Source organism: Myotis yumanensis, unplaced genomic scaffold, assembly GCF_028538775.1.
Source record: "Myotis yumanensis isolate MYYU_CA2020_CCGP unplaced genomic scaffold, mMyoYum1.0.hap1 SCAF_9, whole genome shotgun sequence".
Taxonomy (NCBI): domain Eukaryota; kingdom Metazoa; phylum Chordata; class Mammalia; order Chiroptera; family Vespertilionidae; genus Myotis; species Myotis yumanensis.
The window spans coordinates 83588332-83615135 of NW_027223760.1; the positions used below are offsets into that span (position 1 = coordinate 83588332).

Below are 26804 nucleotides of genomic sequence, written 5' to 3' on the forward strand. Positions count from 1 at the left end.
GTGATGAGGATGGGGACAGAAAGGGCCTCCCCGGCGCTAGGCGAGCCGGGCCCAGCCCTTCCCGGGCCTCACCTGGAGCAGAACTGAAACGCCCATCGTCACCTGTGGAATTTCTCAGGTCTCACTCTGTGGGCCTCCACCCCCACCCCCCCAGCTCCCACAGGTTCCCTTTCAGCAGATAATTGGGCTCCTGGGTGTTTGGTCTTCTGAGCTGCGGGGTGCTCGCCGGTCAGCGGAGGGCTCCACCCGAGACCCTGCTTTCCTCTTGCTCTGCCGTTATCCTTCTGTTTCCTTCGCTCGTTCGTTCATTCATCTAATACCCGTTGGTTGCTTGTCTAGGCGACACCAAATCGGGGGGAACAGCATTTTTAATTCAATAGGGGCCTTCTTGTCCAAGGGCCCCTAAATGCCGTGGGGAATGCCCAGGGTACAGTTTAGATGGAATTCATGATCAGAAAGTCAATGCTGAAGGGTTATAGTTCCTTGGACAGAAAAACCAGAATTTGCTATCTCCTAAAATCGAGTAAGATACTTCATCTGAATTTACTTTTTTTTAAAGCTACCATTAGCCAGTCGTTTCAGGTCCATATTTTTTTAGAATGCACTGTTTTTCTGGAGTCATTGTAACCTCTGTTCCCAAAGGAAGATGCGCCCTGCTGGGGAGCCCGGCGTCCGAGGCCAGGGCTGGGGGAGAGACAGCTCTCCGTGGCGTGAAGCAGGTTCCATGGCACGGCCGCCGTGGGGGAGGGAGGGGGCGCCGAGGCATTGCTGCTCATGGGCTCCCTGGGTCCTGTGAGGCTCGGCTCCCTGGAGAGGTGCCTGCAGAGGGAGGGAGCCCTCTCAGTGGAGGTGCCCCGAGGAGGTGCTGCCCGCCCTGCTTCCGGGGCTCAGATCCTGCCACCTCGGGGACGCCCGCCCGGAAGGCCTGCGTTGGGCGGGCGGGCGGGCCCCGGGCACAGGTCCGGCCCGCGAGGTGCCGCTTCCTGCACGGGCCGCCCGTGCGCGCAGCCTCCTTCCTGGCCGCCGGCCATCCCTTGTTGGAAGGAGACAGTCTGGCATTGATTCACCCCGTGGCCCGCGTGTAACCTGCCCGGCGGGCTTTCTCCGAGGAGCCCCAGGATTGGCGACTCAGCAGGCTCCGGAGGGATTGGGAACGCTGCCTGGCCGTCTGACTTTTTGGAAAATTCTGCAGCCTGATTTATGGAGGCGGGTGACTCCGTTTTCCACGTAGTGAAACGGCCGCTCACGGGGCTCCTCCTGTGTGCCAGGCGTGGGGTTAGATGATGGGCGAAAGCCAGGGCGCACAGCTCAGCTCCGGCCGCCTGGACATGCAGGTTTAGCGGGGAAACGGTAAAGAAAACTCCAGTGAGAACGTGAGGAGGAAGGGGCCCGGAGCCGGGGGAGCCGCAGCCCTGGGTCTGACTCCACTCCCCACGGGGCCGAGCGCCTACCTTTCTGCAGCCTGCCCACGTGGCTGGTTCGCGAGGAAGGTTAGAGACGGCCCAGCCGGAGGGGGCTTGGCACCCGGTGCTCGGGAGGACAGGACGTGGCGGCAGTGGTCCACCCTGGCTGACCTAGAGAGAGGAGCAGACGCTCACACCCCAGCCGGGGCCGCCCTCTGTGGGTGCCCCCAGGGTTCAGGTTCACCAGATCCTGGGATGGGGGCCTGTGGGCACCCCGCCCCCAGGGCTGTGAGTCAGAAGGTGCCGTTGATACACACACGGGCTGTTGTTTCTCCTCGTGGAGAGGGAGTCATGAGGACTCCTGAGATGGGCATTCCCGAGGAGTTTAGGAGCGTCCTGGAACCTGGCTTCCCGACAAGCCCCCTGCCCCCGCCCAGGCGATCCTGCCCCTCAACCAGGCTCCAGCCGGGCAGGGCACACTCAGCGCCCAGCCACCAGCCTGGCCCGAGCATCCTGCGTCCCGGCCAGCCCTGCTCCCCAGCACATCCTGGGGAGCCAGCCCCTCTCCCGGCTCCTCCGTTCTGGGAGACGTGCCATTTCTGGGAACGGCCTGGAGCGCTCTGCTGGAGCGCCTCTCCCCGTCCCCACGCCTGGCAGGCTGGGCCTGCTCGCTGCCTGCCCTCCGCCTGCCTGCCCTCCAGTGAGCAGGTCCGTCTCAGACTGCGCCGCCCAGTGTGCACGGCCACCTGGGGATCGCGTCCTGGTGGGGCGCCGCGTTAACCCACCCGTCCTGCTGCTCTGCTCCCTCCCTGCTCATCCCAAACCTCTTGGAGAGGGAGCCCCTTCCCGGGAGGAGCCCCCCTCCTTCCTGCAGGCAGTCTCCCAGGAGTGGCCGCTGAGCCGGGAATGATTTTTCCAGATGTGGTGGGAGCCGATTCAGAGCCTCCCCACGTCTTCATTTTCGGCTCTGCCGTCCCCTCTTGGCCTGTGGCCCGAGACCCCGGCACACGGGGGTGGCGTCTCTTTTGTGGGTGTCCATAGTCCCAGGGCCTGGACCCGTGTCACCCACGCCCTTGGTGCTCGGTGACTATTTGCTGAACGCAGGAAAACACGGGCTATGTGCACGGGTTTCACGTTTCTGGAGTTAAAGTCAAGGAATCCCGGGTGTTTCACACCGAATGGGGTCACACAGACACCCCGGTGTCTGACCGCCTCCTAGGAGGTGGTGGCGGAGAACGTGGTGCAGGCGTGTGGCCCCGGGGCCGTGCCCTAGATCTGTCCTCCATGGCCCCGGGCTGTTGGGCGGACCCGGGTCGGACCCCTGGAAGATGAGCACTTTCCAGAGCGACACGTGTGGACACGACGGGCAGTGTCCGAGGGGCTCCAGGGCCCGCAGTCAGCAGGCTGAGAAAGAACAGGCTGTGCAGGGGAGGGGCTGGGGCGCACTCAGTGCCCTGCCCCTCTGAGCGACGTGCTGAGAGTGGGTTTCTGTTCTTTCTCCCTCTGATTGCCTCTGAGAGCAGGAGCAGAGATTGCACGGGGACCTGCACTGTGTCACGTCAGCAGTACTCAGGCCCTGGGCCCCGGCCTGGGGGCCATCACTCCTGGGAAAGGGAAAGGCCTGTGCTGTGCATGGCGCCGGGGCAGAGCGCGGGTCGTAAAAGACCTGGAGGAAGCGGAGGGGGTGTCCAGGGGCTTCCTGCGACCACGCGGCCGGATGAAGCCCCAGAGAGCAGGAAAACGAGTCCTCCTCCTGCTCGTGTTGCTGGCCCCCACGGCCGGGGCTTGAATTTCCGGGACGGGAAGCACCGAGGGGCACGGGCCGCCTTCCTGACTTATCTGCCTATGTATTGACTTTGGATAGGATTATCCTCGAGTCCCTAAAGCACAGATTTAGACTGTTCATCGCACTGAAGCAAAGTCCAGGGCGATTAATTATTATCTCACCTCTCCGCTGTGTGCTCTGCGGTCCAGGTAGACCTGTCTGGCTGCCAGGGCGTCTGCCTTTGACTCGAGACCTGCCCTGGACTTTGTGACGCCCCCTTCCCTCCCAGGGTGCAGTCTCCGGAGCTGCCACAGAGCCCCGCTGTAAGAACCAGGCATTTGTCCGCAGGGGAGACGGCGGCCCCCTCCCCAGGGGCCCTGCAGCCAGCACTCTGCCCACTTCCCGCCTCCGCCCCTGGCTGCTCCGGGAAGCGGTGAGCGCAGACGACACAGACCTACTGTGTTTCTATAGGTTCTGCCCATCCGGCCTCCACCGGTGGCCGAGCCTGCACGAGGCAGCATAAACCCGAATACCTCGCATAAGGGATGAACGCCAGGGCACGTGCCTGGGTTGTAGGTTCGATCCTCGGCCCCAGTCGGGGTACGTGAGGGAGGCAAGCAATCCATGTGTCCCTCTCTCTCACATCAGTGTTTTTTTCTCCCTGCTCCTCGCTCCTCTCTCTCTCCCCTCTCCCTCCCACTCTTTCTAAAAATCGATGGAAAAATATCCTCGGGTGAGGATTAACAACAACAAAAACGAATGAGTAATGTTCCGTTGCACGGACGGGCCATGTTTTGCTTCTTCCCTCAGTGGACAGTAGGCTGCTTTCACCCCTTGGCGGTTATGCTATATGAATTATGAATCACGCTACTGTGAACCTGGGCTTACACATATCTCTTTGAATCCTAGCTTTTAATTTTTTTGTGGGGGGAATGGAGGCGGGGGATAGGTAAAAACCTATTTTTACTTTTTAAAAATGGCTCAGTGAAAGAAATACCCAATTCAGTCTTACTTTCTTGGTCTCAGGATGAAAGATTGTAATCACGGCACACGAAGCCACCACAGTTGTGTGCTGCTTTATGTCCCAACAGCTCTACGTGGGAAACACGGAGCCCGTGCGGTGGGGGCTCGTGAGCGTGGAAGATTAATCGTGTGCCAGAAAGGCATTTCAGTTGACTGTGGAATTATATTTGCACAAGGTTTTACTTGCTTAGAGGTCAACAAAAATAGCTCGCCGGCCGAACATGATCCCGGCTGAAAACACTTGTGCAGGCTGGACGCGCGGTGCGAGTGCGGATGGAGACCTGTAAGAGCTTTGGCATTCGCGCATGCGTTCGGGAACCGCCGGGTACAGCGCCGCACAGAGCAGTCCCCCTTTCTTTACCCGCGCCGAGTCCTCTGCCCCCCCAGACGTGTGGGTGGGGGCTCCCCTGCTCAGCAACCCTCCCCCCCACACACCGGCTGGGTGTCCCACGGTTCTTTGAGCTCTGGCGTGAGAAAAGGGTGGGAGTCGGGGCAGCAGGGGGAGGGCCGCGCAGGGCGAGGGGGGGGCATGGAGTTGTGTGCTCTCTGAGGGTGCCAGCTCCCAGCCTGAAACCCTGTCCCCAGCCCAGAAGCTCTCTGAACCCCTTGATTTTAAGAACCAAAGGCATTTTATTATTATTTTTTTAATCCTCACCCGGGGATATTTTTTCCATTGACTTTTACAGAGAGAGTGGAAGGGAGAGGGAGAGACAGAGAGAGAGAAACATCCATGGGAGACACATCGGTTGCTTGCCTCCCGCACACGCCCGATCCCGGGCCAGGGATTGAGCCTGCAACTGAGGCGTGTGCCTTGCCCGGGAATCAAGCCTGCGACCCTTCGGTCCGGGGGCGACGCTCAAACCACCGAATCAAACCGGCAAGAGCTGAACTCCATTTTGGAGGGTTTTATACCAATTTCACTGCATAGACACGGTGGACGAAAGCACCTCTGCTGGAGATTAATGTCAGCCCCAGCCCATCTCTCCGCTGTCGTGTGGTCGGTGCCCTGAGCCACCTGCCCCCTTCGCATGGCTTCCTGGGGGCTCTCGTGTGCATAAACTCGGGTGTGGGCGAGGAGCGAGCTCCAGTCACAAAAGAGGCTCCGTTCACGTGTATAAAATGGCTGGCGTGGTTTCAGGAACAGCCGAAGGCCGAATATTAGGAGGAAGTTACCCGGTGCAGGGACCTGGTCCCGTGGAGGAAGATTTTATATGTATTCTTATTTTCTCACCACCTCACAAGTGCCATCTATTTCTCTCTCCTCGGGGGGGAGTCTGCTCTTTCCCACTGTCACCCGTGGGGGGTTAGCTGTGTAAGCAAGCCCGCTCACCCGCCTCCCAGCTGAGAGTGTGCCTGGGACAGAAGCGGGGACGACACGGGAGCCGCTGCCTGGGAGAGACGCTGGCGGGGTCCCCGCGGGGCGCACAGCTCCCGTGCGTCCTGAACACACCACGCAAGGGAGCCTCTCTCCAGGGGCCAGACTCAGGGCGTGCAGCGGCCCCGGGGGTGTAGGCACTGCTGTCTAGTTAGAGCGGGCACTGGGCGAGGCTGTGGGCGCAGCAGGTGGCGAGCAGGGTGAGGTGGGGCCTCGGCCTCGGCCGGGCTGGGCATGGCCTCTGCCTGGCTCCGTCGGTGGAAGACACTCTCCCAGGATAGCTCATGAGCCAACCCCGAGCTATTTTCGCTGCCCGTCCATCCCTCTGAGAGCCGGCGGCCTCGGTGTGCTGAGGACAGTGAGGCGGGATGCACTTGGGAGCTGAGGTCAGATGAGCTGCCCAGTTAGATATTTGGGACAAAAGTCGGCAGCCCGTTTTAGGTCGGCCTATTCCAGGAAGGAAGGGAGCTGTGAATAACTCCACTCACCGCCGTGTGGTGTGACCTATATTTGTGCGGTCAGTACGCCCGTAGAAACGTGTGCGAAGGGAAGCAGAGTTACAAAACCACGCTCCCGCGCCCCCCCCCCTCCCCCGCCCCCCCAGCGCTCCTGCCCAGGTGCCTTCTCGTGGCAAGTGTTTTGGCGTCGGGTTTGCAGCGAAGGGACACTTAGTGTTCACGTAACGCCCGCTTATTTGATTCTCCCAATCAAAGGTGATTGATTATCGATCCTCATGGGCTCGCTGCCCCCGTGGACCAGCCCACGGAGGGTGAGCCCGTGGAAGGTCTGCAAGGAGTGAAGGCCCCTTGGGAATATCTTAGAGCGGGAACAGCTTAAAGACGGTGGAGAAATACGGTCTTTGGAACCGATTCTTTAAAACCCCAGTTTGGACGATTCCACTCTGAGTCCCCCTCGGACTGTATCAAAGTTCAAATAAAACTAGGGACTCAGGAGGCTCTTATCTCAAAATATACAACGCTGATGGGCCCACAGCGTTTTAAAGTGTGTCCCACCCTCGGGACTTTAGATTCTTTAAAGAGTTTTGTGTTTGCTCCGAGCAGCCGAACAGGCACGTGTGAAGCCAGCCGACGCCGTGGTGGGCTTGCATGTGGAGCGTATCGCCCACGAGGTGCAGGGCCGGGGCCTGGCGGGGCCGAAGGAGAAAGTCGTCCAGGAGACCCGCTCGGAGGGGAGCCGGCGTCGCTGTGAGCACCTGTGCTGCGCCCCCACTCGGGCGCCCAGCTCACTTTTTTGATATTTCCTTTGAACAATGTCAGCATCACCCCGCACTCTGGGAAGCCCGCAGCAGAGAGGGGCGGCCGGGGAGTGACCTTGGCCGAGAGGGGAGCAGAGGGGAGGATGGGAGACAGGCCGCCCCGAGTGCTGGGCGCAGCCCTGGCGCTCAGAAGCACCGGGGAAATAACTCAAGTGGGAATCCGCCCGAGGGGACCGGGGCTTTTTCTTGGGAGAAATCTGTCAGCCAGAACCGGCTTCCTGCCGACCCCGGGCCGGTGAGAGTGATGAAGCGGCCTTTGTGTGCGCGGGCTTTCTCCTGTGTGTGAGCGGGGGCGCCGTGGCCGCGTGGCGTGCCCCCGGGTGCATATGGAGGTTGCTCGACGGTGACGGTGAGCGGTGCCCACCCCCTGAGGCCGCAGAGGCCTGGGAGAGAGAAACCACGCCATTCGTGGCGGGGTCAGGGTGCAGGGACCGAGTTGGGTTCCGGAGCTCACGTACAGCTGCGATTCGTCAGCTGAATGTGAGTGGAGGACGCGAGGGGCTTTAGGATGGATTCATACATTCCAGACCTTTCCTGGACCCCCGATCTGCGGACGTCAGTGTAACTTGTACCTTTCCTCGTAAGAGGAGCCCCGCCCCCCGCCCCGGGTCTCAATAACTGTACAAGGCGTCTGGTCCCCAGTTGGCAGCTGGCTCTCGGGGCTCAGCCATCAGCCATGAGGGGCTTCCTGGGTTTATGTGTGACAGCTCATCTCGGGACGCACACACGCACACGCCTGTGGGGGCAAGGGGACCGTGGGTGGGTGCCCCGTCCCTCCAAGGTCCTGGGTTTCTGTCAGCCCCTCTTTCCCACTTACCCTCCCCTCCTCCCCACCCCTGCCCCCAGGACTCGGCAAGAGCTCTGCCTGCTGACTGTGGTGTCCTCCCATGTGATGCATTAAATATTAATGCTGTGGTAATTATTAATTATTAATTCAGCACTTTTGTCCTCTTAATATCTGGCCACGGGATTAATATTTGACGGCTCATAACCTGACCTATAGCAGTGCCGGCGTCTCCCCTCATGGGCTGGGAATGCTGGACCCCCAAGCTGGCTTCACCGACTCGGACTTGGGGTCCTATCCCACCTCCCACCCCCTTGCAGCCCGGAGCTCTGGCCCCCGTGCTCTCCTCACAGCACGTGCTCGGGGCCTCTGTGCTCAGCGTCAGCAGCCCCTGCACCGCCAGGCCGCCAGCTGTCTGCTTCCGTCCCCTCCTGTCCCTCTGTCTGTCCTCGGGGCCGTGTGTGACCTGTCAGAAGCCGCCCGGGCAGGCGTCGGCCTTTGCTTTTGTCCTGCCTCGTTGTGCCCTTGCACCTGAGAGGTCTGTGCAGGGAGCAGGAGACGGGAGGGCCAGGGTTCTGGAGAGTTCTGTGAGCTCATTCATTGAGCACGCACCTGGGGAGCTCCACGGGGAGCTGCCAAACCCGTTTTCCAGTCCCAGGCCTGCTCCTTCGCACGGGCTGCTCCGTTCCTCCCGGCCTTTCTGCGGCCGGGGCGCCGGGTTAATAGTCACCTTCAGATTGCGCGCTGAGGAACGGAGGGGCGAGGGCTAATAAATAACGCGCTCGAGTGTTTGCTGTGCGCCGGGCTCCGCGACGGAGCAGATAATAACTAACCCGCCGCTCACGCCCCCCCCGCCCCCCCCTCAGGTGCCTTTGTTCACCCCCAGCGGGAAAACAGAAACCAGGGGCCCCTGGGCCAGGGCTGGGTCAGCACGTGACCCCGCTGCTCTCCGACCCGCCAGTGCGGAGCAGGCGCCTCTGGGAGGTGGAGGGTCTTGCTGTCATGAGCTCGGGGCCCCTTGTTTGTTAAGTGGGTGTCACATGGGGCCGTTAGGGGAACAAATGAGCCCGAATACGTGACCAGCCATGTGCTGCCGCGGAGTCACCTCAGCTGTTATTTACCGAGTTGTTAAAAAGTGACAGATCTGGAAAACACAGAAAAATGGGGTCAGTGTTATTGCAGTGTATTGGATTACCAGTGAGCGAAACTAACTCGGCCGGAGCACGATTATTCCACGGCTGTCGGAATGTTGGACAAAGCTCCCAGCAGGAAGCAGCCCGGCCATGCACAGCTGCCCGAGCCCGACTCCCACCCCGGCTCCTAGCTCCCTCCCTGCTCCCTCCCTGCTCTGGGTCCCCGGCCTCCCCATGGATTAGCAGGTTCTCGGGAGAGACAGAACCCACGAAACCCACGGGGTGTGCGTTTACAACACACACGTGCCACATACACATGGTATTTAAGGAATTGGCTCACGTGGTTGGGGAGTTGCACACCCAAACGCTGTAGGATGGGCCGGCAGCCTGGACAGCCAGGCCGGAGCTGCAGGGAGTCTGAGGCAGAATCCCCTCTTGCCGAGGGGACATCAGCCTTTTCTCTGAAGGCCTTCCGCTGATGGGGGAGGCCCGCCCACCTCGGGGCGGCCTGGGCAGCACTGCCTAGAACCCGTGCCTTTGACCGTGTCTTGGTTCGTGTTCTAGCCAAGATGAAGCGTAAAATGCACCCGAGTCTCCACGTGCACATCTCTGTCTGGCGTTTTCTCTCGTTCTTAAAGGAGCTCTGTGTGCCGTCCTTGCTTCTCTCCCTGCGGCGGCCACAGGCTCCCTCCCGTGAAGACCTCCTCTGGCTCTCAGGCCATGGCGAGGGCAGAGGAGGGCAGCTGGAGGTGCCCGGCCACACACTGAGCCTGTCTGCCAGGGCTCTCCTGGGCCAGGGCTAGGGTCATTGTTGGGTGTTGCCCCGTCCGTCTGCCTGCTTGGTTTTCAGGGAAGGGGGATCCTGACTGGCCTACTCAGGGCTCCGTGTCCACCTGTGATCCTTCCAGCTGGACCAGGGTGGTGGGCCCAGAGGCCAGGGTCATGGGGACATGCTGGGCAACTATGGCTGAGGGTGGCCCACCCACCCCAATGGCCCCAATGGGCATGTGCGCTGAGCCGATAAAGGGTGTCTCCTGGACAGGCAGGTGGGAATGAAGTTGGGCTATAATTATTGAACTGCCCCTGGAATATCCATCAGTATGAATAAATGTCATAGGCATCCATCCTCACTGAAATGTATGCTTCTCTGTTTTTCTGCTGTGTCCTCAGATGATAGTTGTCAATGCTTTGGAACCTGGTCGCTAAGGTGCACATTGGGTATGACCCCTCACTGCTACTAACGTTTCTTTTCCACTTTGCCTTTTTAATGCCCAGAGAATGATATTGACCTCGAAGGTCTGGTGAATGATATGAATACATCTTTGGAGAGTCTGTGCCCATCTAGTAACATGCAGTCCGAGACGGTGCCCCTGCGCCAGAACGGCCAGCACACCCGTGGCCAGCCGCCACCTGCAGGAGCAAGGCCCGCGGAGCCGCAGGCGTCTGCGCAGCAGAAGGTGCAGCGTTCCCAGCCCATGCACATCCTGGCTGTCAGGTGGGAGCCCGGGCCTCGCGGGGATCGCGTGGGGGCAGAGCTGCTGCTCTCTGCTGGTTACGTGGTGATGGGGTGACGGGGTGGCCTCGGGGGACCCACGGGCAGATACAAGCCTCTTCCCCGTGTAGCGTGACTGCACTGGGCAGGGCTTGGTACCTGGTTCAGCTTAGATGACATATTGAGCCGGGCACGGGGCCAGGTGGGAGGATGTCAGGGAAGCCGTCAGAGGAGAATGCTCTGGAAAGAATGAAGTGGCCGGGCAGTCAATGGAGGTATCCAGGCCTCACTGCCCAGAGCAGGGTCCAGGACCGGGGGCCGTGGCATCGCCCCAGCGCCTGCCAGAATGGCACCACCTCAGACATGTGACGAACCCCCAGGGAGTGAGTGGAGGAGCCTCTGTGGGAAGACGGGGCTGGAGGGAGGGGCCGGAGGAGAGTTCCTTGCAGAGGACGGTAGGTCTCTGACCTGGGTGAGTCCAGGAAGGGGGAGAGCTCTCGGCAGTGGAGCTGCTCCCCGCTGGCAGGATTCCCTTCCTCTCAGGTGGACACTGTCCCCCTGTAGGTCACACCGCATTTCCCTTCGCACCGTCCTTGGACAGGCAGCAGGGACAGGGTGCTAGTGAATGAGCCTCCACCCAGGCAGACCCTGCATGAGTCCACTTCTGGGCGGAACCTCAAATAGGCCGGCACAGCAGCAGCGGGGGTGGTGGCTGCCGGCGGGGGAGGGCAGCCACGGGCACCGGGCCCAGCCTGCATGATGTGCGCGTCCTAGGGACGCGGTGTGCGGCGGGGCCCGCGTCAGCAGCACCGTGTTGCACACTGCAAAGGTGGGGTAACAGGTATAAGATCCCAAACCTTCCTTCTGTGAGAGGGCCAGCTGCGCGCTTCCTGCGCGTGCCCTGCACTTCCTGCAGGCGCCTCCCTCTTCCTGCATGGGCTTTGGTTCAGTACCGAGCACTTCTGTGCGTGCCCAGCGCTTCCTGTCCGTGCCCCCGCCTTGGCTGCCTGCTTCCGGTATGCTGCCGGACACTTCCTGTGCGTGCCAGAGCCTCCTGTGCGTCCCCTGCGCTCCCAGGGGTGCCTGTGCTTCCTGTGCATGCCCTGCATTTCCTGTACGTGCCCCCCTTTCGTGCGTGTGTGCGTGTGTACATGTGTGCATGTGTGTGTGCACGTGTGTGTGCGTGTGCGAGTGCTTCCAGCACAGTGCCAAGCACTTCCTGTGCACACCTGTGCTTCCTGTGTGTGCCCTGCATTTCCTCTACGTGCCCCCCCATTTCGTGCATGTGTGAGTGTGCGTGTGTGTATGCGTATGAGTGCGCGTGCGCATGTGTGCATGCGTGTTTGAATGTGCGTGTGCTTGTGCGTGCATGCGTGTGTGAGAGCGTGTGTGTGCATGCGTGTGCGAGGGCGTGTGTGCTTGTGTGTGCATGTGTGTGTGTGTGTGCGTGTGTGTGCGCTTCCAGCACAGTGTCGAGCATTTCCTGTGCACACCTGTGCTTCCTGTGCATGCCCCCACTTCTGGTGCTTGCCGCTGCTTTGCGTGCTCTGTGCTTCCTGTGCATGCCCTGCGATTCCGGTCCTGTGCGTGCAGGTCACTTCCGGTGTGTAGTGTGGGGTCCCCGTTTCCCAGGGGTGTAGGTCTCCACGGGTCTGTGAGGCGAGTGGCGGGGTGGCCCTCAGAGTCCAGGTGAGGAAACCAGGCCCGGGGTGTGACTCGGCCCTCGGCGCGTGGGGAGCCCGGATGCAAGCCCAGGCCCAGGGCCCTGAGCGGCGGAGACGCAGCGAGCATCGTGCTGGGTCCCCGGCCCAGGTCAGGGTCCTCGCCGACTCCAGGGCGTTGTCACCAGGATTGTGGAGGAGTAGAGGGCTTCCCCACCAGGGCCAGGCCACCGGCCTGAGGGAGGAGTGGGCTGCGGTGGAGCAGAGGGCGCGTGTGGGACCCCGCCTGTCTGCTCTGTCTCCCCGCCCTCCCCGTCCCCGAGTGTCTGCTCCATCTCCCTGCACCCCCCACCCCCAGTGTCTGCTCCTTCCCCACGGCCCCCCGGTTTGTCTGCTTGGTCTTCACGCCCCGCCCCCTGAGTGTCCGCTCCATCTCCAGGACACCTCACCCCGGTGTCTGCTCCGTCCCCGCGGCCCCCTGCTTGTCTGCTTGGTCCCCACGGGCCTCCTGCAGCGGGGGAGGGCTGTCCTCCCTGCACCCCCCACCCTGGGTCTCTCAGCCGTTGTGATGTCCCTTAGCTTAGCTGTGGACAGTATTTGTGAACTGCTGTGAAGTCAACTCTCAGACACCATTGATGGAGGCGAAACGCACATCACATAAAAGGACGCACTTGGAAGCTCACAGTTGAGGGACACTCAGTGCACGCCCAGCGTGCGCAGTGACCTCGCTCTGGCTGCAGGACACTTCCGTCCTCAGGAAGCCCTCCCCCGTCAGCGCGCCCGTCCGCGCTCACAGCCCCGGCCACCGCCCCTCAACAGCCTTGCTGTGGGTTCATCTGTTCTGGACGTTCCACTCAGTGGAACCCTGTAACATGGGACCTTATGTATCCAGCCTTTTTCATTGAGGATAATGTTTTGTTTGTTTGTTTGTTTTTTAAGATTTTATTTTTAAATTCAGTTTTAGGTTCCTAGCAAAATTCAGAGGAAGATACAGAGATTTCCTGTACACTCCCCTCCCCCATCGTCAACATCCCCACCAGAGGTATTGTTAATATTTGTTATAATCGATGAATCTGCCTTAACACGTCATCATCACCCAAAGTCCCTCTTACCCGTTAGGGTCCCTCCTGGTGGTGGACGTGCTGTGGGTTTGCACAGATGAATGGCCACATAAATCCATCTTTAAAATCTCACACACAGTATTTTTACTGCCTTAAAACACATAGGACTTTTTAAATGCTCAGGAAAGCCTACTAAAGAGGAGGTTTTGTGAACAACTGGAGCGTTAGAACGCCAGCATCTCCGACTAGGAGTCAAAACCAAGTCACATTGTTGGGCCCCTGGTTCCAGGTCTGGGCAGGAAGGCACTGAAGGTGGGCGTGTCCGGGCCAGGGACACTCATGACAGCTAGACGTCCGCCCAGGCAGAAGCTGTCACAGGGAGAGGGAGACTTGTCAGCAGGCAAACGAACCCGCTGGCGGGGTGTCAGGGTGGCGGCTGTCACGTCTTCCAGGCGCCGGGCTCCCTTGTGCTGTGGCAGCACGCACGGTGGACGTGGGCATCCCTGCCAGGGCCACGTGGCACGGCCGCCCGGGCCTGCAGGACCCGGGGAACCTGTGCGAGGGTCCCCGTGTCTGTTTCTGTCCTGGCGCACCGCCCCCTCCCCATCCCCCCCCAAGAAAGCTAATGGACCATTCGTGTAGCCAGATTGTAAAATGAGCGAGGGAGTGATGGGAAGACAGTCTGCAGGAGCGGTTCCCCTTGGGGTCTGTGCAGAGAAGGACGGGAATGCCCAGCGGGGACAGGGACCAGGCGGCCCCCGCAGGGCAGCGCCTGGACAGGGAGCGGGCTCCCTCCCTCCCAGCAGAGCCCGGTGCCTGTGGGCCGCCGCTGCCCGCAGGATCCCTGGGGCGAGGAAACACAGGGCACTTTGCACTGTTCTTGCTTTCACTTTGAACCTGGTTTTTCTGCTGTTTTCCTAATTACATCTGATTCATCATCTGTGTATGTTTTGCTTGGTTGTATGACAAGTGAGGCTTGTGTTCCCGGGAGGAGGGAGCTCTGGAGAGACGCCAAGGAGAGGGCGGTGCAGTGCGATTAGGAAGTGGCTCTCGGTGGTGCGAGTGGGTGCAGCAGGGCATTCCTGGGAGGGCACCGGCCCGGGCTTCTGTGCTTCAGGGTGGACGGCCACGTGCAGCATTGCTTTCCAATTAGTTCAGTTTCAGCGGCCTCTTTGTGTAACTAAGCTTTGAGATGAGGGTGCAGGAAGTCTCTTGGAATATTTGTATTGGGTCAGAGAAGTGCTCATTCAAGGTCATCGGAAAGCAGTTGTTATGCTCGTGAAAATGCCCTTATTCACAAAACCTCTCCGCATGGCAGGTCTTCCTGGAAGGGAAGTGCCGAAGGCACCGTCTGCGACGGGCGTGTGCGCAGCGCTTCCCGCCTGGGTCGGGGAGCCTTTCCCCTGTGAGTCTGAGATGGTAGTTTTTTCAAAGTGTTTAATTGTGGCAAAATACACATGCCATAAGCTTGACCATCTGGACCATTTTTAAGGGCACAGTTCCAGTGTTACATATCTTCACATTGTCATTCAACCAATCTCCAGAACTTGGCCATCTTGCAAAATTAAAACTGTCCCCATTCAACACGAACGCCCCATCTGGCCTCCCCGGGCCCCAGCACCCACTTTCCACTCTGTGTCTCTGCGTTTGCCGAGGAGTGAGCTCGTACAGGACTGTCTTTCTGTGACTGGCTTCTCTCAGTCAGCGAAGCGTCCTCAAGGCTCATCCATGTCAGAGCGTGTGTCAGAATGTCGTCCCTTTTCAAGGCTGAATGCTACCCCCTTTTCATGGACGGACCCCATTTTGCCATCCATTCATGCGTCGATGGACACGCGGGTTGCTTCTGCCTTTGACTGTTGTGAATAGTCCTGTTGTGGCCACCCCGTATTTACGGCCTGTCCGAGTGCCCTGTGTCTTGCGTGGGGCTGCCGGGCCGTGTCGGCGGCAGCTTTTAACCAGTGGCCATCTCTCCTCCCAGGCGCCTGCAGGAGGAAGACCAGCAGCTGAAAGCCTCGTCGCTGCCGGCCATTCCCAACCCTTTCCCAGAGCTCGGCAAAAGGGAGAGCTCCTCTGCGCGCGCGGCAGGCTCCGGCTCCGGCTCCGGCTCCGGCTCCGGCTCGGGCTCCGGCTCGGGCTCCGGCTCCGGCTCCGGCTCCGGCTCGGGCTCCGGCTCCGGCTTCCTGCCGCCTCCAAGCCAGCCCCAGCCCCCGGCGAAGACGGTGAGTGGGCCCCGGGCTGAGCGCAGGCTGCTGGCCGTGGGCAGGCACACGGGCTTCTTCCTGCGGGAAGAGGGGAGAGACAGATCTCTCTGAGTTCTTTTCCTCTGGCAGTTACACTTGTTGCCTTGTACGACTTCTTAACTTATTGACCAAAACTTCAGTTATTAAGTCAGCGGTGTAGCTGTATGTGCTAGGGGTCTCATAAAAGTGATTTCTAGAGTCACAGCAGTTTGCTTCTGAAGAATGAATGTTAGTTTTCTGAACCATTTCACCACCACATTATGTGTGACCCAGTCATGGGGGGTAGACGAGGGGTTCGGGGCTGGGCTCTCTCGGGCCCCTGCCCGGCAGTGAGCAGGACGGCGTCCACGTTACAGTCCCGAGCTGAATGTGATCTGCTCGGGGAAGGAGTTTCACTTCTTGAACCAGTAGTTTCTCCACTAAAGGAGGCGGTGCCGTGGGAGTTGTGCGCCATCTCCGGGGGCGGGGAGGGAAGCTGAGGCACAGAGTGTCAGTCACACGCCCAAGGTCAAGGCACCAGTAATCAGCTCGTCAGGGATGGGCCGGCGGCTCCGTCCCTTCTGGTTGGCAGGGCCTGGGCCAGGGTGGGTCCCAGGCTCAGAGGGAGGCCCAGGGATGTCCTGTTTGTGTGTGTTGGGGGGTTGGAGGAGTAAGTATAACATAACCGCCATGACCACGGCGCTTCTGACGCCCACCGAGGGCTCTCTGTGTGCCAGGCACTGCTCTCAGTGGCTTACTTTTTATTTGCTTATATGTCTATTTCCCAAAACAACCTAAGAGGTAGGTGTAAGTGTTCTCTCTCTGTAGCAGGGAAACTGAGGCCCAGCCCTAAGTTGGTGGAACTTAGATGGGACCCAGTATGAATGGGGGCGCTGATGGGGCCCAGTGTGAGTGTGAGATTTGGGGTGCACGCTGACCTCAGGCTCCAGAGCCTCTGATTTTAACTGGGCCCTGATGTTCTTTCTTTTCAGCAAAAGTGTTTCAGAAGTTCCTTTGCCTTTTCTGCTAGAACCGTTCCCTTCTACTCTCGGTATTTTTCCACGTTTGCCGTGAAGGGAGATGTCCCACAGTCCCTGTTCTCTGAAAACCCTCCCGTCCCGTGCGAGGCAGGGGCGGGCGCGCTGTCAGGAAGGCGTTTCTCCTGGTGCTCCCAGTGCTGAGCTCTGCCCCCGTTCTGACCTCACGCCTCCAGAGCGGGCCGCGTTGTCCCCCATCAGCACTGAGCTAGTGAGGTCAGGCCCGTCTGGAGCCGAGCTGCCAGGCCTCAGCCCTTTGTCACATGCCTGCAGCCCATTCGGGACGTCTGCCTCCCCGGTGACCTTCTGCTTCAAATAAGGGTCTAGACAAGCTGTCTGTGGATTGGTCACTGGGGCTGTTTACGAAAGTTACTCACACTAAAATAAGGCCGTGAAAGTATCATCTGGCTCTCGCCGCGGCTGGCAAGCCCCTGGCCTCCACCCCCACGGACTGTCCAACTCGAAGGAGAATCAGGAAACCCAGGAGTTCCGCCTGCTGCTTTTCTTGGGTTGGCGCTAGCTGCCCATGAGAACATGGTGTTGGTGTCTGTGTTTCTGTCACACAGATTCCTCCGGGCCCTGGAGACCCGCAGGCATGGAGCGAGCTGCAGGTTGTGTTCTCGGAGGGGCGGGTGCTCTTCCTCCGCGGGCTCTGACCTGATCTTGTGCAAAGCGGGTGGCGTTGGCACTGTGGGTCGTGGTGGGCAGGCGGCCGCGGGTTCCTGCCCAGCCTGGGACTGCGGTGGGCAAGGAGGTTGGGCTCCTTCTGTGCCACACGCCTGAGGGGCAGGGGACCTCGATGTCCTGCCTCTGCACACCAAGCACGAGGAAGCAGCCTGGTCACCCTCTCCTGGGCGCAGCCTGCAGGCCCGTGCGATGCCAGGGGCCTGTCTCGCTCGGAGAGAGATGCGCTGTTTGGGCTTCCTCCCGGGGCAGGGCAGGGCTCTGCGTCATGTGCTCTCAGCTGCCTTTGGCTGCAGGAAACTGGAGGCCCTATTGGCTGCAGGGGGAGGAAGTGCACTTCTTGTGCCTGAGATCCGGGCAGGAGGCAGAGGCCCTGGGCAGCCGGGCTCCAGATCTGGAACCGGGGTCCCCTCCGCACGGAGGCCTGTCCCACACACGGGCGGGGGCCAGCGCCCCATAGACATGACGCGGCGGAGAGGGAAACGGGCGTGTGTATGTGGGTGAGCCAGCAGGGGGTAGAGTCGGGTCTTGGTGCTCGAGGGCAGGGCCAGTCACCTTCAGAGGAAGCAGGGGACACGCGTGAGTGGGCCAGCTGCCTGGGGGACAGGAGGGGAGGAGGGCCACGGAGGGGCTGGAGAGGAACGCACAGGAAGCCCCGATTTCTGAAGTCGGGCGAGCGGTGCACGCTCAGGACTGCTCCGGACCACGTGGCCGGGCCGGCCTTCCAGCCAGTGAAGGTCCTCGCGCAGCCGCACGGGGACTTGCTGCAGCGAGTTTTCCCGTTTGTTTTGTAAACACAATTAGTCACATATTTTAACCCCATTATTAATAGGGCATAAATATTGTCTTCGCTCCAAATCAGCTCTTCTCTCTTCGCTTAATTTTAAAAATTAATTTTCTGGAAGTGAATTAATTGCCTTGCGTAGGGCTTTGACAGGCATTTGCTAACGAGCAAAACTGGGTCTCCTGAGGCTTGAAGATTTAATGAATGGGCCTCGACATCAGACCATCTTTGGCGAGAAAAACTACCCTCGGTTGCCAAGTACAGGTTATTTCCCAGCGAGTGCCGGTGTGGAGACGATGTGCCTGCCTCACCCCCCCCCCCTCCCCCCCTCCATGGCCCGTCCTGGAGCCAGACCCCTCCTTCCTCAGTGCCCCGCCCCCCCCCAGCCCTCATGCCAACGCACCCAGCTCTCTCTTCTTAGCCCCTGCAAAGTGTGCCCACCCTGCCTTTTCTGGTGCCTTCGAGGTCAGAATCCATTAGAACCAGGGCTTCACTGAAGCCTAACCCGCGTGTTGGTGGACCCGGGGGCCCTGAGCAGGGGAGCTGTGCGCCTGCTCTTCCCACATTTGGACTCTCGGCAGAGTCGCAGGGTTGTGTCTGCCAGGATCCCGGAGAGCAGGGCTCGGGCTCCCGCAGGACAGGAGCAGCTGTGTCCCGGAATGGCCATGATGGCCGTCCCAGAGCCAGGGTCAGCCCGAGACTCACCAGCATGTCCCTGTCGTTTTAGAACATAAAATCCTCTTTCCTCGCCCCCCCGCCCCCCTACTGGCTCCCTTTCCTGCCTTCCCCTTGCTGCCTGTTTTCTGTGAGTGATGGGGGGACAGCTGCCACTTCCTCACCCCCCCAAGGCCCCACCCCTGGAGGGGCCCGGCGTCCGAGGGCCAGGGGATGACTCAGACAGTGTGTGCTGTATCCCCTCCCAGGGGCCCCTCGCTCCCCATCGTTCCCCTCTTCTCTCCGCCCAGCCCTCCCCGGGCCCCAGGCCTCCCTCCACACCTCCAGGCTGCTGGCCTGCACACGTGGCCTGCTGGGAGCAGCTGCTGCAGCTGCAGCACGGACTCCTGTCTCCGCCCCCACTCCTCTCCTCTGGAATTTGGAGGGAGGGTCACACTCAAATCCTCCTCTATTTTTTGGCCACTACAGCCAGTCATGTGGCTTCCCTGGACGATTTTCTAGAGAAAGAATATAAACCATTTTTGTTGGCTTTTAAGATTACAATATGCAAATGGAACGTTTAGTTACCAACTCTCTGAGGAAGTTAGTTCAACAAAGACGATTTCTTTTCCTTGGCCATTTCTGGGTGGCCCTGTGGGTCCCTGCCTCTCCTCTCCTCCTGGGAGAAGCCCTGGCTTGGGGAGCCCAGGCGGCGGCACGGCGGCACCCAGAGCCCCAGCTCCAGCCCTGGGGACTCTGCAGGCCTGTCCCCCTCCTTCAGGGGCTGGTCACGGACAAGTTCTCAGCAGCAGCTGTGACAGCCCCACCCAGAGACCTGCCCGACGGGCAACAGCTGCGAGCTGAGCCAACCAGCAGGGCCCAGTGAGCCAAACGCACGTCCACTTCGCACTTTATCACTCGTAGGGGATGTGAGCACAGCCTCGCCTGGCAGACAGGCCCACGCCCACGTGGCGCCCTTGCTGCCACCCCTGCCGCATGTGCCACCGGGCAGGTCTGTGGGCTGGGACCCCGATCGTGTGGTGGGGACCCCGAGTTTAGAGGGCATTGCCTGTGCTTGGCAGGGACCCCGCTAGGAGCCCTTGGGAGTTCCTTGCAGACTCGCTGGGGTGGCACTTGTGCCCCTGTGAGCAAGCTGAGGCCTGGAGGGCGGCCGCACCCTGCACTCAGCTCCAGGGCGGTGGGTGGGGGGGTCTGCTCCTCCCCTCAGGCCCCCAGGGAGGTTTTCAAGATCCCTTATTCTGGTTTTCTGTAGAACACCTTTATAAAAACTGCTTTGTCACAGTAGCAGGCCGTACACATCCATTCTAGAAAAGCTGAAAAGATACACATGAACAGATCAAAATTGGTTCTTGCAAGCAAGCCCACCTGGTGGGGACGGAGCAGGCAGAGGCCAGCGGCCTCCGTGCGGGGCCCTGTCGCCGCCCTGGTGGTGAGCGCCATTCCTCCGGGGCTGTGCCCAGGGACTCTGAAGTCCTGGCTGACTTCCAGGAACGGTTGTGCAGGTTATTTTTAGAGCTTTAGCTTTTTCAGGAGGGACTTGCAAAGCCTCCGTATTTTCTGTTCCCACTGAGACCTTGCGATGAGGAGGCTGTGAGGCAGACGGTTCTCTTAGAGTCAGTCGGAGGCGGGGAGGCGGGCCGGATGGTGGTTGTGATCAGAGCCACGCGGTCAGCTCCCGGGACAGGCCTTGCGGCTCGCAGCAGCAGGGCTGACGGAGAGCAGGACTGGCAACAGCAGCAGAACTACATTTTCTCACCGAACTGACTAGCCTCACCCTGGTCCTGCTCTGGTCTGACGTAAGCTTACTTTCCTCCGCACGTGCTAGGCCTGCCCGTTTGGGGCCTCCAGGGCACCCCAGAAGGAACCGCCTGGTGTGTCCTGGGAAGCTGGAGTCCCTCTTGGCAGGGGGAGTCCCGTGCTGAACATCTTGCTGGCAGGAAGGGGCCAGCAGCCCAGCGCCCTGGGTTCAGAGCCTGGCCCCCCCGGTTCGTTTCCTGGACCGGACGAGCCATTCTGCCTCCCAGATTTCCTTACCTCATCTGGGGGGCAGCAACAGCTGCCTGCAGGGAGCGCTGGGCCCTGGCGTGGCCTGGCCGTCCCAGCCGCCCCTCCCCCACCTGCCAGGCGCAGCTGACGCTCCTCCAGTTCCCTCAGCTGCCCCCGCCCCATGGCAGTCAGCCTGCTTCCCCCGCTGACCCCCCTCCCGGTCCCCTCCGGCTGCTGGGACCCAGGTTGGCTCTTCCATAAGCATCTAGCCCCCTATTTTTACAAGAGGCTCCGAGTGACTGAGGGGCCCAGCTCACACCCTCACTTGGAGGTGATGGAAGTGAAGAGCTGAGAGCTGGCCTGGAGCTCCCACTCTTTGGTGTCTGCGCAGTAGAACCCAGGGCCTCTCCTGGGCTCCCTCCGCGCACAGGGCGGCTCTGCGTCCAGAGCTGTCCATCCCGCATGGGGACGGGTGGTGCTTGGTGCGAGGAGCTAAGAGCCCCGTTTCTGTGTTCACCAGGTGACCTGGGCCAGAGCCCGGAGGCCCGAGGTCAGCAGGCTCGGTGTGTCGGGCCTGAAGCGGGAGTCCACCCGTTGGGGACCCCGAGACAAAAAACCAGGCTCCCCAAAATGTAGTGTGGGCCTGTGGAGATCATGGGCCTTCAGCACTGATTGTTACCAAGCCCCTGCCTTTCCATTGGCACACGTGTGCGCTTCTGCTTCCCAGTCTGTATGAGGAGTGTCTGAAAAGCAGCACCAGAGCCCCAGGCAGGGTGGACCTGCGTCGCCTGGGCCCAGCAGGAGGCGGGAGCCGGGAAGCATTCGCCCACCCCCGCCTGACTCTGAAGAGAGGCTCTGCTGTGACAGCACGTGCCCCATTTAACATCAGGGTTTTATTCTGAAAGGCCATTGGCCACTTGGTGACCGCATGGGGAAGGCCAGGGTTCCCGTCCACTTTTCCGGCTGACCTGCTGCCGCTCCATCTTACGGGCAAGAAACTGATGTTCTCAGAATTGCAAACCAGTTCAGAGTCAGCAGCTCGGAGCCGAGCGGCTGCCGGGGTCCCGGGGCCTCTCTGCCTGCCTTGTTCCCACGTCTGTATCCCCAGTTGCATTCGAGTGCACCCCAGGGCGCAGAAAGCAGTGGCTCTCAGCCAGGCCAGGCTGACGTCATGAGCCAGTGTTACTCACAGCTTCCCATTTTACAGACAAGGAGACTGAGGCACAGCGCGGCGGGGTCCCTCGGCCAGGCTGAGCATGGAGCCTCCGCAGGTCCCACCTGTTGAGCTTTGTGCTTCCCAACGTTGCTGGCTCTCCCAGCAGCCCCAGGGCATGGGGGAAAGTGGGGCCCAGGTAGCCAGTCACCTGCCTGAGGTCGCTGAGCCGCGCTGGCACTGGGAGTCTTCCCTCCGCGTCTTCCCCACCCTAAGGTCACCCGGGTCTCTGTCCCTGGACAGGTCATCCCCTGGGAAACTGCCCAAGTCGAGACCTGCTCCCAGCCCGCTGAGCTGTGGCAGGCAGAGGCCTGGGTCTGCCCGAGAGCCTTGCTGGGCCGCCCTGCGCAGGCCTCACTGGGGCGCAGCCTGCTCCCAGCGGCCCTCGGCCAGGCTGGGGCACCAAAGCCTGGAACACTCTAGTTGCTTCCACAATGAGCCCCCTGTGGCTGGGCGCACAGTGCTCCCTCTGGAACTTCTGGCTTTCAAAGGCGTGGTGGCCCGTGGCGGGCCGTACCGGTAGCACTTCCCTTTGTGTGTGTGTGTTTATTAGAAATACTGTCTCTATAACTCCAACCCCATGCCCACTTTGAAGTTGCTGGTACGTGCAGCGGCTTTCTAGGTTTCTGTCAACAGGCCTGCTGGGTATGCGGACGTGCCCTGCGTCAGGGGCAGGGTGGGCAGCGTGGGTTCCAGGTCTTGTGGCTGGACCATGCGTCCCTTTGTCTGTCTCGGCCACAGGACGGCAGCAGGCCCGCTCCCCTGCCCCCAGGCGGTCCCCAGCCTGGCCTGCCCTGGGAATCGGTGGACATGGCCCTGTGACAAAGCACGTCTCAGCTTTTAATACCCAGACTATATATAGACCTTGGGTGGCCTGGCACAGCAGGAGGCCAGGAGAGAGCTGGAGGAGAGTGTGTGTGCGTGTGTGTGCGTGTGCATGTGTGTGTGTCGGACGGGGGAGGGGGCGGTTTAAAAAGCCCCAGGGCCAGTTTGGGCAGGAAAAGTGATAAATGGACTCCTAGGTGAACACACTTCAGCATTATTTGAATTTCGAGAGAAAATAACGTTTATTGTAACCATAGATGATTCTCTTAGGAAGTTAGGGAAGAAGGACAATTAGGAACACGCTGGTTTTGTAGTTGAAAAGGTGCTGTGCATGGAAGCTGTGGTCTGTAATACAGTTAGCATATTATTATTATCATTGTTATTATTATATGATGAGGAATTATAAGGCTTTGTTCACATTTTTAAATTTGTTCTTCTTTTATGTAAAGGCAGTTTTAAGAAAAGTTTTTATATAGAGACCAAAGAGGTATTTTCTTTATTTAAATTTTATTTTTATAGAGTCCATCGTGTCAGCTGTATTTGAATATTTAATGTGTTTTATAAAAGCATAACTTCCGTTGAGTGAAATGTAAATTCTGGAAAAAGATGGGTGAATTTCTTTAAAAATTAATGTGAGTTGAAAGCAGGCTCCACAGCCCTGCTCTAGCCCCCTCCCCCCGGGGTTTCTGAGATGGGGGGCGGCTGAGAGGTGGGACCCGCCCACCTGGAGGGTGGTCCCGGCCACAGCCTCCCCGCTCTGGGAGCTCAGGGCTGAGTGAGCTTAACTCCTTCAGGCCGGGAGCTGTGGGCGGGTGGGGACAGTGGGACTTGATCGCCATCAGCACTCTCCTGCCAGAGGCCTCTAGTAGAAATACACACCAACGTGCGCTCTTGGTCAGGGAGACAGGAGGAGGGTGACGGAGCAGAGCTGTGGCCAGCGTGTCAGGGCCTGACGCCGCCACGGGGGCACAAGGCGCAGGGACGCCGATTTCTAAGAGACTTGGCCAAGGGCAGGATCCAGCGCACACGCTCTGCGCGCCCGGGACAGGCGCAGGGACTCCCTGGCCTTTTGGTCTGAGCTCAGTGGTTCCCCTGGAGTGGCCACCTCCACTCTGCAGGCAGCTGCAGCCTCCATGGAGTGGGAGCCAGGGGGCGGGCACAGAGGCCCAGGGAGGGACCTGATTGGCTGCCCAGGTGGCTTGATTTACCACCTAGAGGACTCAGCCCCGGAGCCTGGGCAGCACCCTGTCTGCCTGGAGACAGCCTGCCCACCGCTCCCCACAGCCAGGATTGGTGGGTCCGCGGGGAGGGGGCCCAGCCCACAGGAGGGTGGGAGAGGCCGGGGACAGACTCCCTTTCAAGAGGCAGCAAGTATTAAAATGCCATCTTGTTCCTCTGCCTGCTTTTTCCAGGCTGTTGGGGTGAGATTTGTTTCAGCATCTCGCACTCCCCGCAAGGCTGAGGGTGTGTTGCTGGACAGAGTGTATTTCACAGCCCCCCAGGCTCCCTCAGCCTCCCGTTGCCGGGGGGCCCTCCATTTGAAGGGCTTTGGACAGGACCCGGAAAACGGGGCCACAGCGTTTGTGACTGTGCTTTCACTGCACACGTCTCTTTAGTATTTCACATTTCAGTGAACTCAAATTCATCCTTCTCAGCTTCTCCCTAAGCCTTAGTGGACACGAGACGGGAGAAGGTGGGGGCGGGTGTGCTGGGCCCCGGACAGCGAGGGCAGTGGAGCCACAGGAGGCAGGGATTCTGCAGTTGGCCGCACTGTGAAGGGCCTCACCCCAAGCCGCCGACTCCCTGACACACGTCCTGCTTCCTGAGACAGCACGTGGGGAAGCCCTGGGTCCCTCAGGCCTGGCCGAGGGCCTGTCCTGAGTGTCCTGGGCGCGTGGAGCGTGCCCTGCTGGGCTCCTGGCCGTCGGGGCAGGGGTGGCAGTGGGAGGTGGTGGACGGGGGACGGGCGACGCTCTACAGACCAGCTGCTGGGGGGACAGTGATACATATGTTGGAGCACCTCGGGCCTTACTTTTTCTGTTTTATTTTGTTCCGTTTTTATTTCTTAATAAGCCCACCTTTTAAGTTTACTTTTCCGTAACTCATTTAAAAACAGAACTAGCTTTTTTAGATGGCCTGCTCGGTCTCTTCGGAAACAGGTGAAATGCCCTGTGGGCCCCCCCCACCCCCCCACCCCCAGTGGCTGCAGCGCCTGAAACGGGCTCCGAGAGCCAGGGACACGCTACGTGGCGTTAGCTTTCCTTTGTCAGAAGTTTGGATAATACAAGTTTTAAAAGTGGAGATCAGACAGACCAGCCACTCCCTGCAGCTGCTCACCTGTGAGCGCCCCGTCTGTTGCAGGATGTTAAAATCTTCGGTGAGGACGGGACCTGCAAGGTGGTGGAGATTCCAGTGGACATGAAGTCCCGGGACCTGTGCCAGCTGCTGGTGTACCGCAGCCACTGCGTGGACGACAACAGCTGGACCCTGGTGGAGTTCCACCCCCACCTGGGGATCGGTAGGGGCAGCGCCCGCGCTCCGCGTGCAGCCACCACCGTGGCCTCCGCCTCTTCTCTATCTCCCCAAGAGTTCCCTTCCTCCCTCCCAGCCCTCTCCTGGGTGTAGGGACCAAGGGCCTCAGACCAGGGGGGCGCTCCTCTGCCCCCTGCCCCCCCTGCCCCCCCCCCCCCCCCCGCACCCAGGGCCGTGCTCTGCGGTCTGTGCGTGGCTCCAGCTCTGGTGGCCAGTGCTCAGCTCTGACTTGAGGCACAGCCTTGGCCGGGAGGGTGTGACTGTCTTCCTCCCTTGGTGTCAGCGCCGCACGGAGAGGAAGCCTCCTGTCCATGTCTCGCCACCTCCCGCGCTCGGCAGAGCGTTCGAGGGAGATGTGCATGGAGCTCCGTTCCACCTCTTCGCTCACTTGCCATGTCCGTGGCAGGAGAGCCGGCCAGATGGCGTGGCTGTGTGTAAAGCTGCCTTTAAGGTCCTGTGTGTCCGCTCCCTTCTCACACGCAACGCTTTTCCTCCCAGAGCGCTGCTTGGAAGACCATGAGCTGGTGGCCCAGGTGGACAGCACCATGGCCGGCGAAAGCAAGTTTCTATTCAGGAAGAATTATGGCAAATACGAGTTCTTCAAAAATCCCACCGTGAGTCCTGTCTCCTCAGCTTGGGGGTGGAACTCGGGGTCCTGCCATCAGCACTTGGATTTCATAGGAGCAGAGCGGAGTGTACCCGGGACTCAGGGCGGCGGGCAGTGGGCCTTGGGGTCGCGGTGTAGCGAAGCACCTTCACTCATGCTCACGCTCCGCCCGGCGGGACTCTGCCTTCTCCACGGGGAGGGGGTAGGCCCGCAGGCTCCGGCCTTGCAGCAGGTCGGCCTGAGACTCAGCAGAGTGAGAGCTTACTCACCTGGTGGTCCTCTGTGGAAGGACAAGCAGAGCAGTGACCATCCAGGCGTGTTGACTAGTCTCCCGCTGTGTCTTGGCTTTCCTGGTTTTGAGGGGTTTGGGGCGGGGGGTGCTTGTCTGGTGAAACACCAGGACAGGCCTTGGGCCTGCGCAGTGCGCTTCTGCACGGTCCTGAGGCAGAGGGGGACCCGGGCAGGAGGCTGGGCCCGCTCGCTCTGATGGCTTCATTGCTCTGCATGCAGAAGTGAGAGATGGTGCACCCCAAACAGACGGCGCGTGACCACTCACCTCCGAGCGTCCGGAGTGGTGTGGCTCGTGCCGTGACTCAAGTCACGAGTTGGGACCGTGGCAGCCCTCTGCCTCGGTGCCACTGAGCCGTGAGCGCACGTTCACGTGCAGCCCGGCAGGCGCAGAGCAGCAGGAACTCCCACGTCCACGGGACAGGAGGGCGTGCACAGTGCGGGCGGATGTGACCGCTGTGGGGGTGGCCGCCCCGCACACCTGTGAGCATGGTCTTCCCCTCCCCAGACTGACCTGTGGCATCTGTTTTCCCGCTTCTGCAGAACTTCTTCCCGGATCAGATGGTCACCTGGTGCCAGCAGTCCAACGGTGGTCAGAACCAGCTCCTGCAGGTACTGGGCCGACGGGCCTCAGGGTCCCAGACCGGAGTCCTCCCTGGAGCTGCCACGGCCTCGCAAAAACTTGGAGCGATTCCATTCTTAATCATGGATCAGCTCAGCTCCTAATGGAGTTTAGAGAAACGAGAAATTCATGCTGACGCGGGAATCCGCCAGAGGCCGGCTCCTCCAGAACGAGGAGAGCCCTGTGGGCAGGACAGACTTGCCGTGGCTCAGAAGGGGGAGGGGGCTAGGGCAGGATGGAGGGCCAGGGGCTCTCAGCTCATCACAGAGCCCATGGCACGCTCGTCCGATTGGTCAAGTCTGGGCCTAGAAACCGGGGCCTCCGCACCCCTGCGGTGGGGGGAGCACTGGCCTCAGGAG

At 60.4% G+C, this 26804-nt stretch overlaps 1 protein-coding gene across 12 annotated transcripts in view; it reads left to right on the forward strand.

The window, feature by feature from the left end:
- Window positions 1-26804, forward strand: part of GRB10 (growth factor receptor bound protein 10) — a 93747-nt gene that overhangs the window by 51823 nt on the left and 15120 nt on the right. For 10 of the 12 annotated variants that reach the window (XM_070424827.1, XM_070424830.1, XM_070424832.1 and 7 more), the window contains 6 exons: window positions 10035-10254; window positions 12871-12954; window positions 14952-15192; window positions 24758-24914; window positions 25427-25542; window positions 26367-26435. In XM_070424827.1, the coding sequence (XP_070280928.1) occupies window positions 10035-10254; window positions 12871-12954; window positions 14952-15192; window positions 24758-24914; window positions 25427-25542; window positions 26367-26435 (887 nt within the window). The remainder of the gene's footprint in view (window positions 1-10034; window positions 10255-12870; window positions 12955-14951; window positions 15193-24757; window positions 24915-25426; window positions 25543-26366; window positions 26436-26804) is intronic. The other 2 variants (XM_070424833.1, XM_070424839.1) reach the window with 1 other exon arrangement.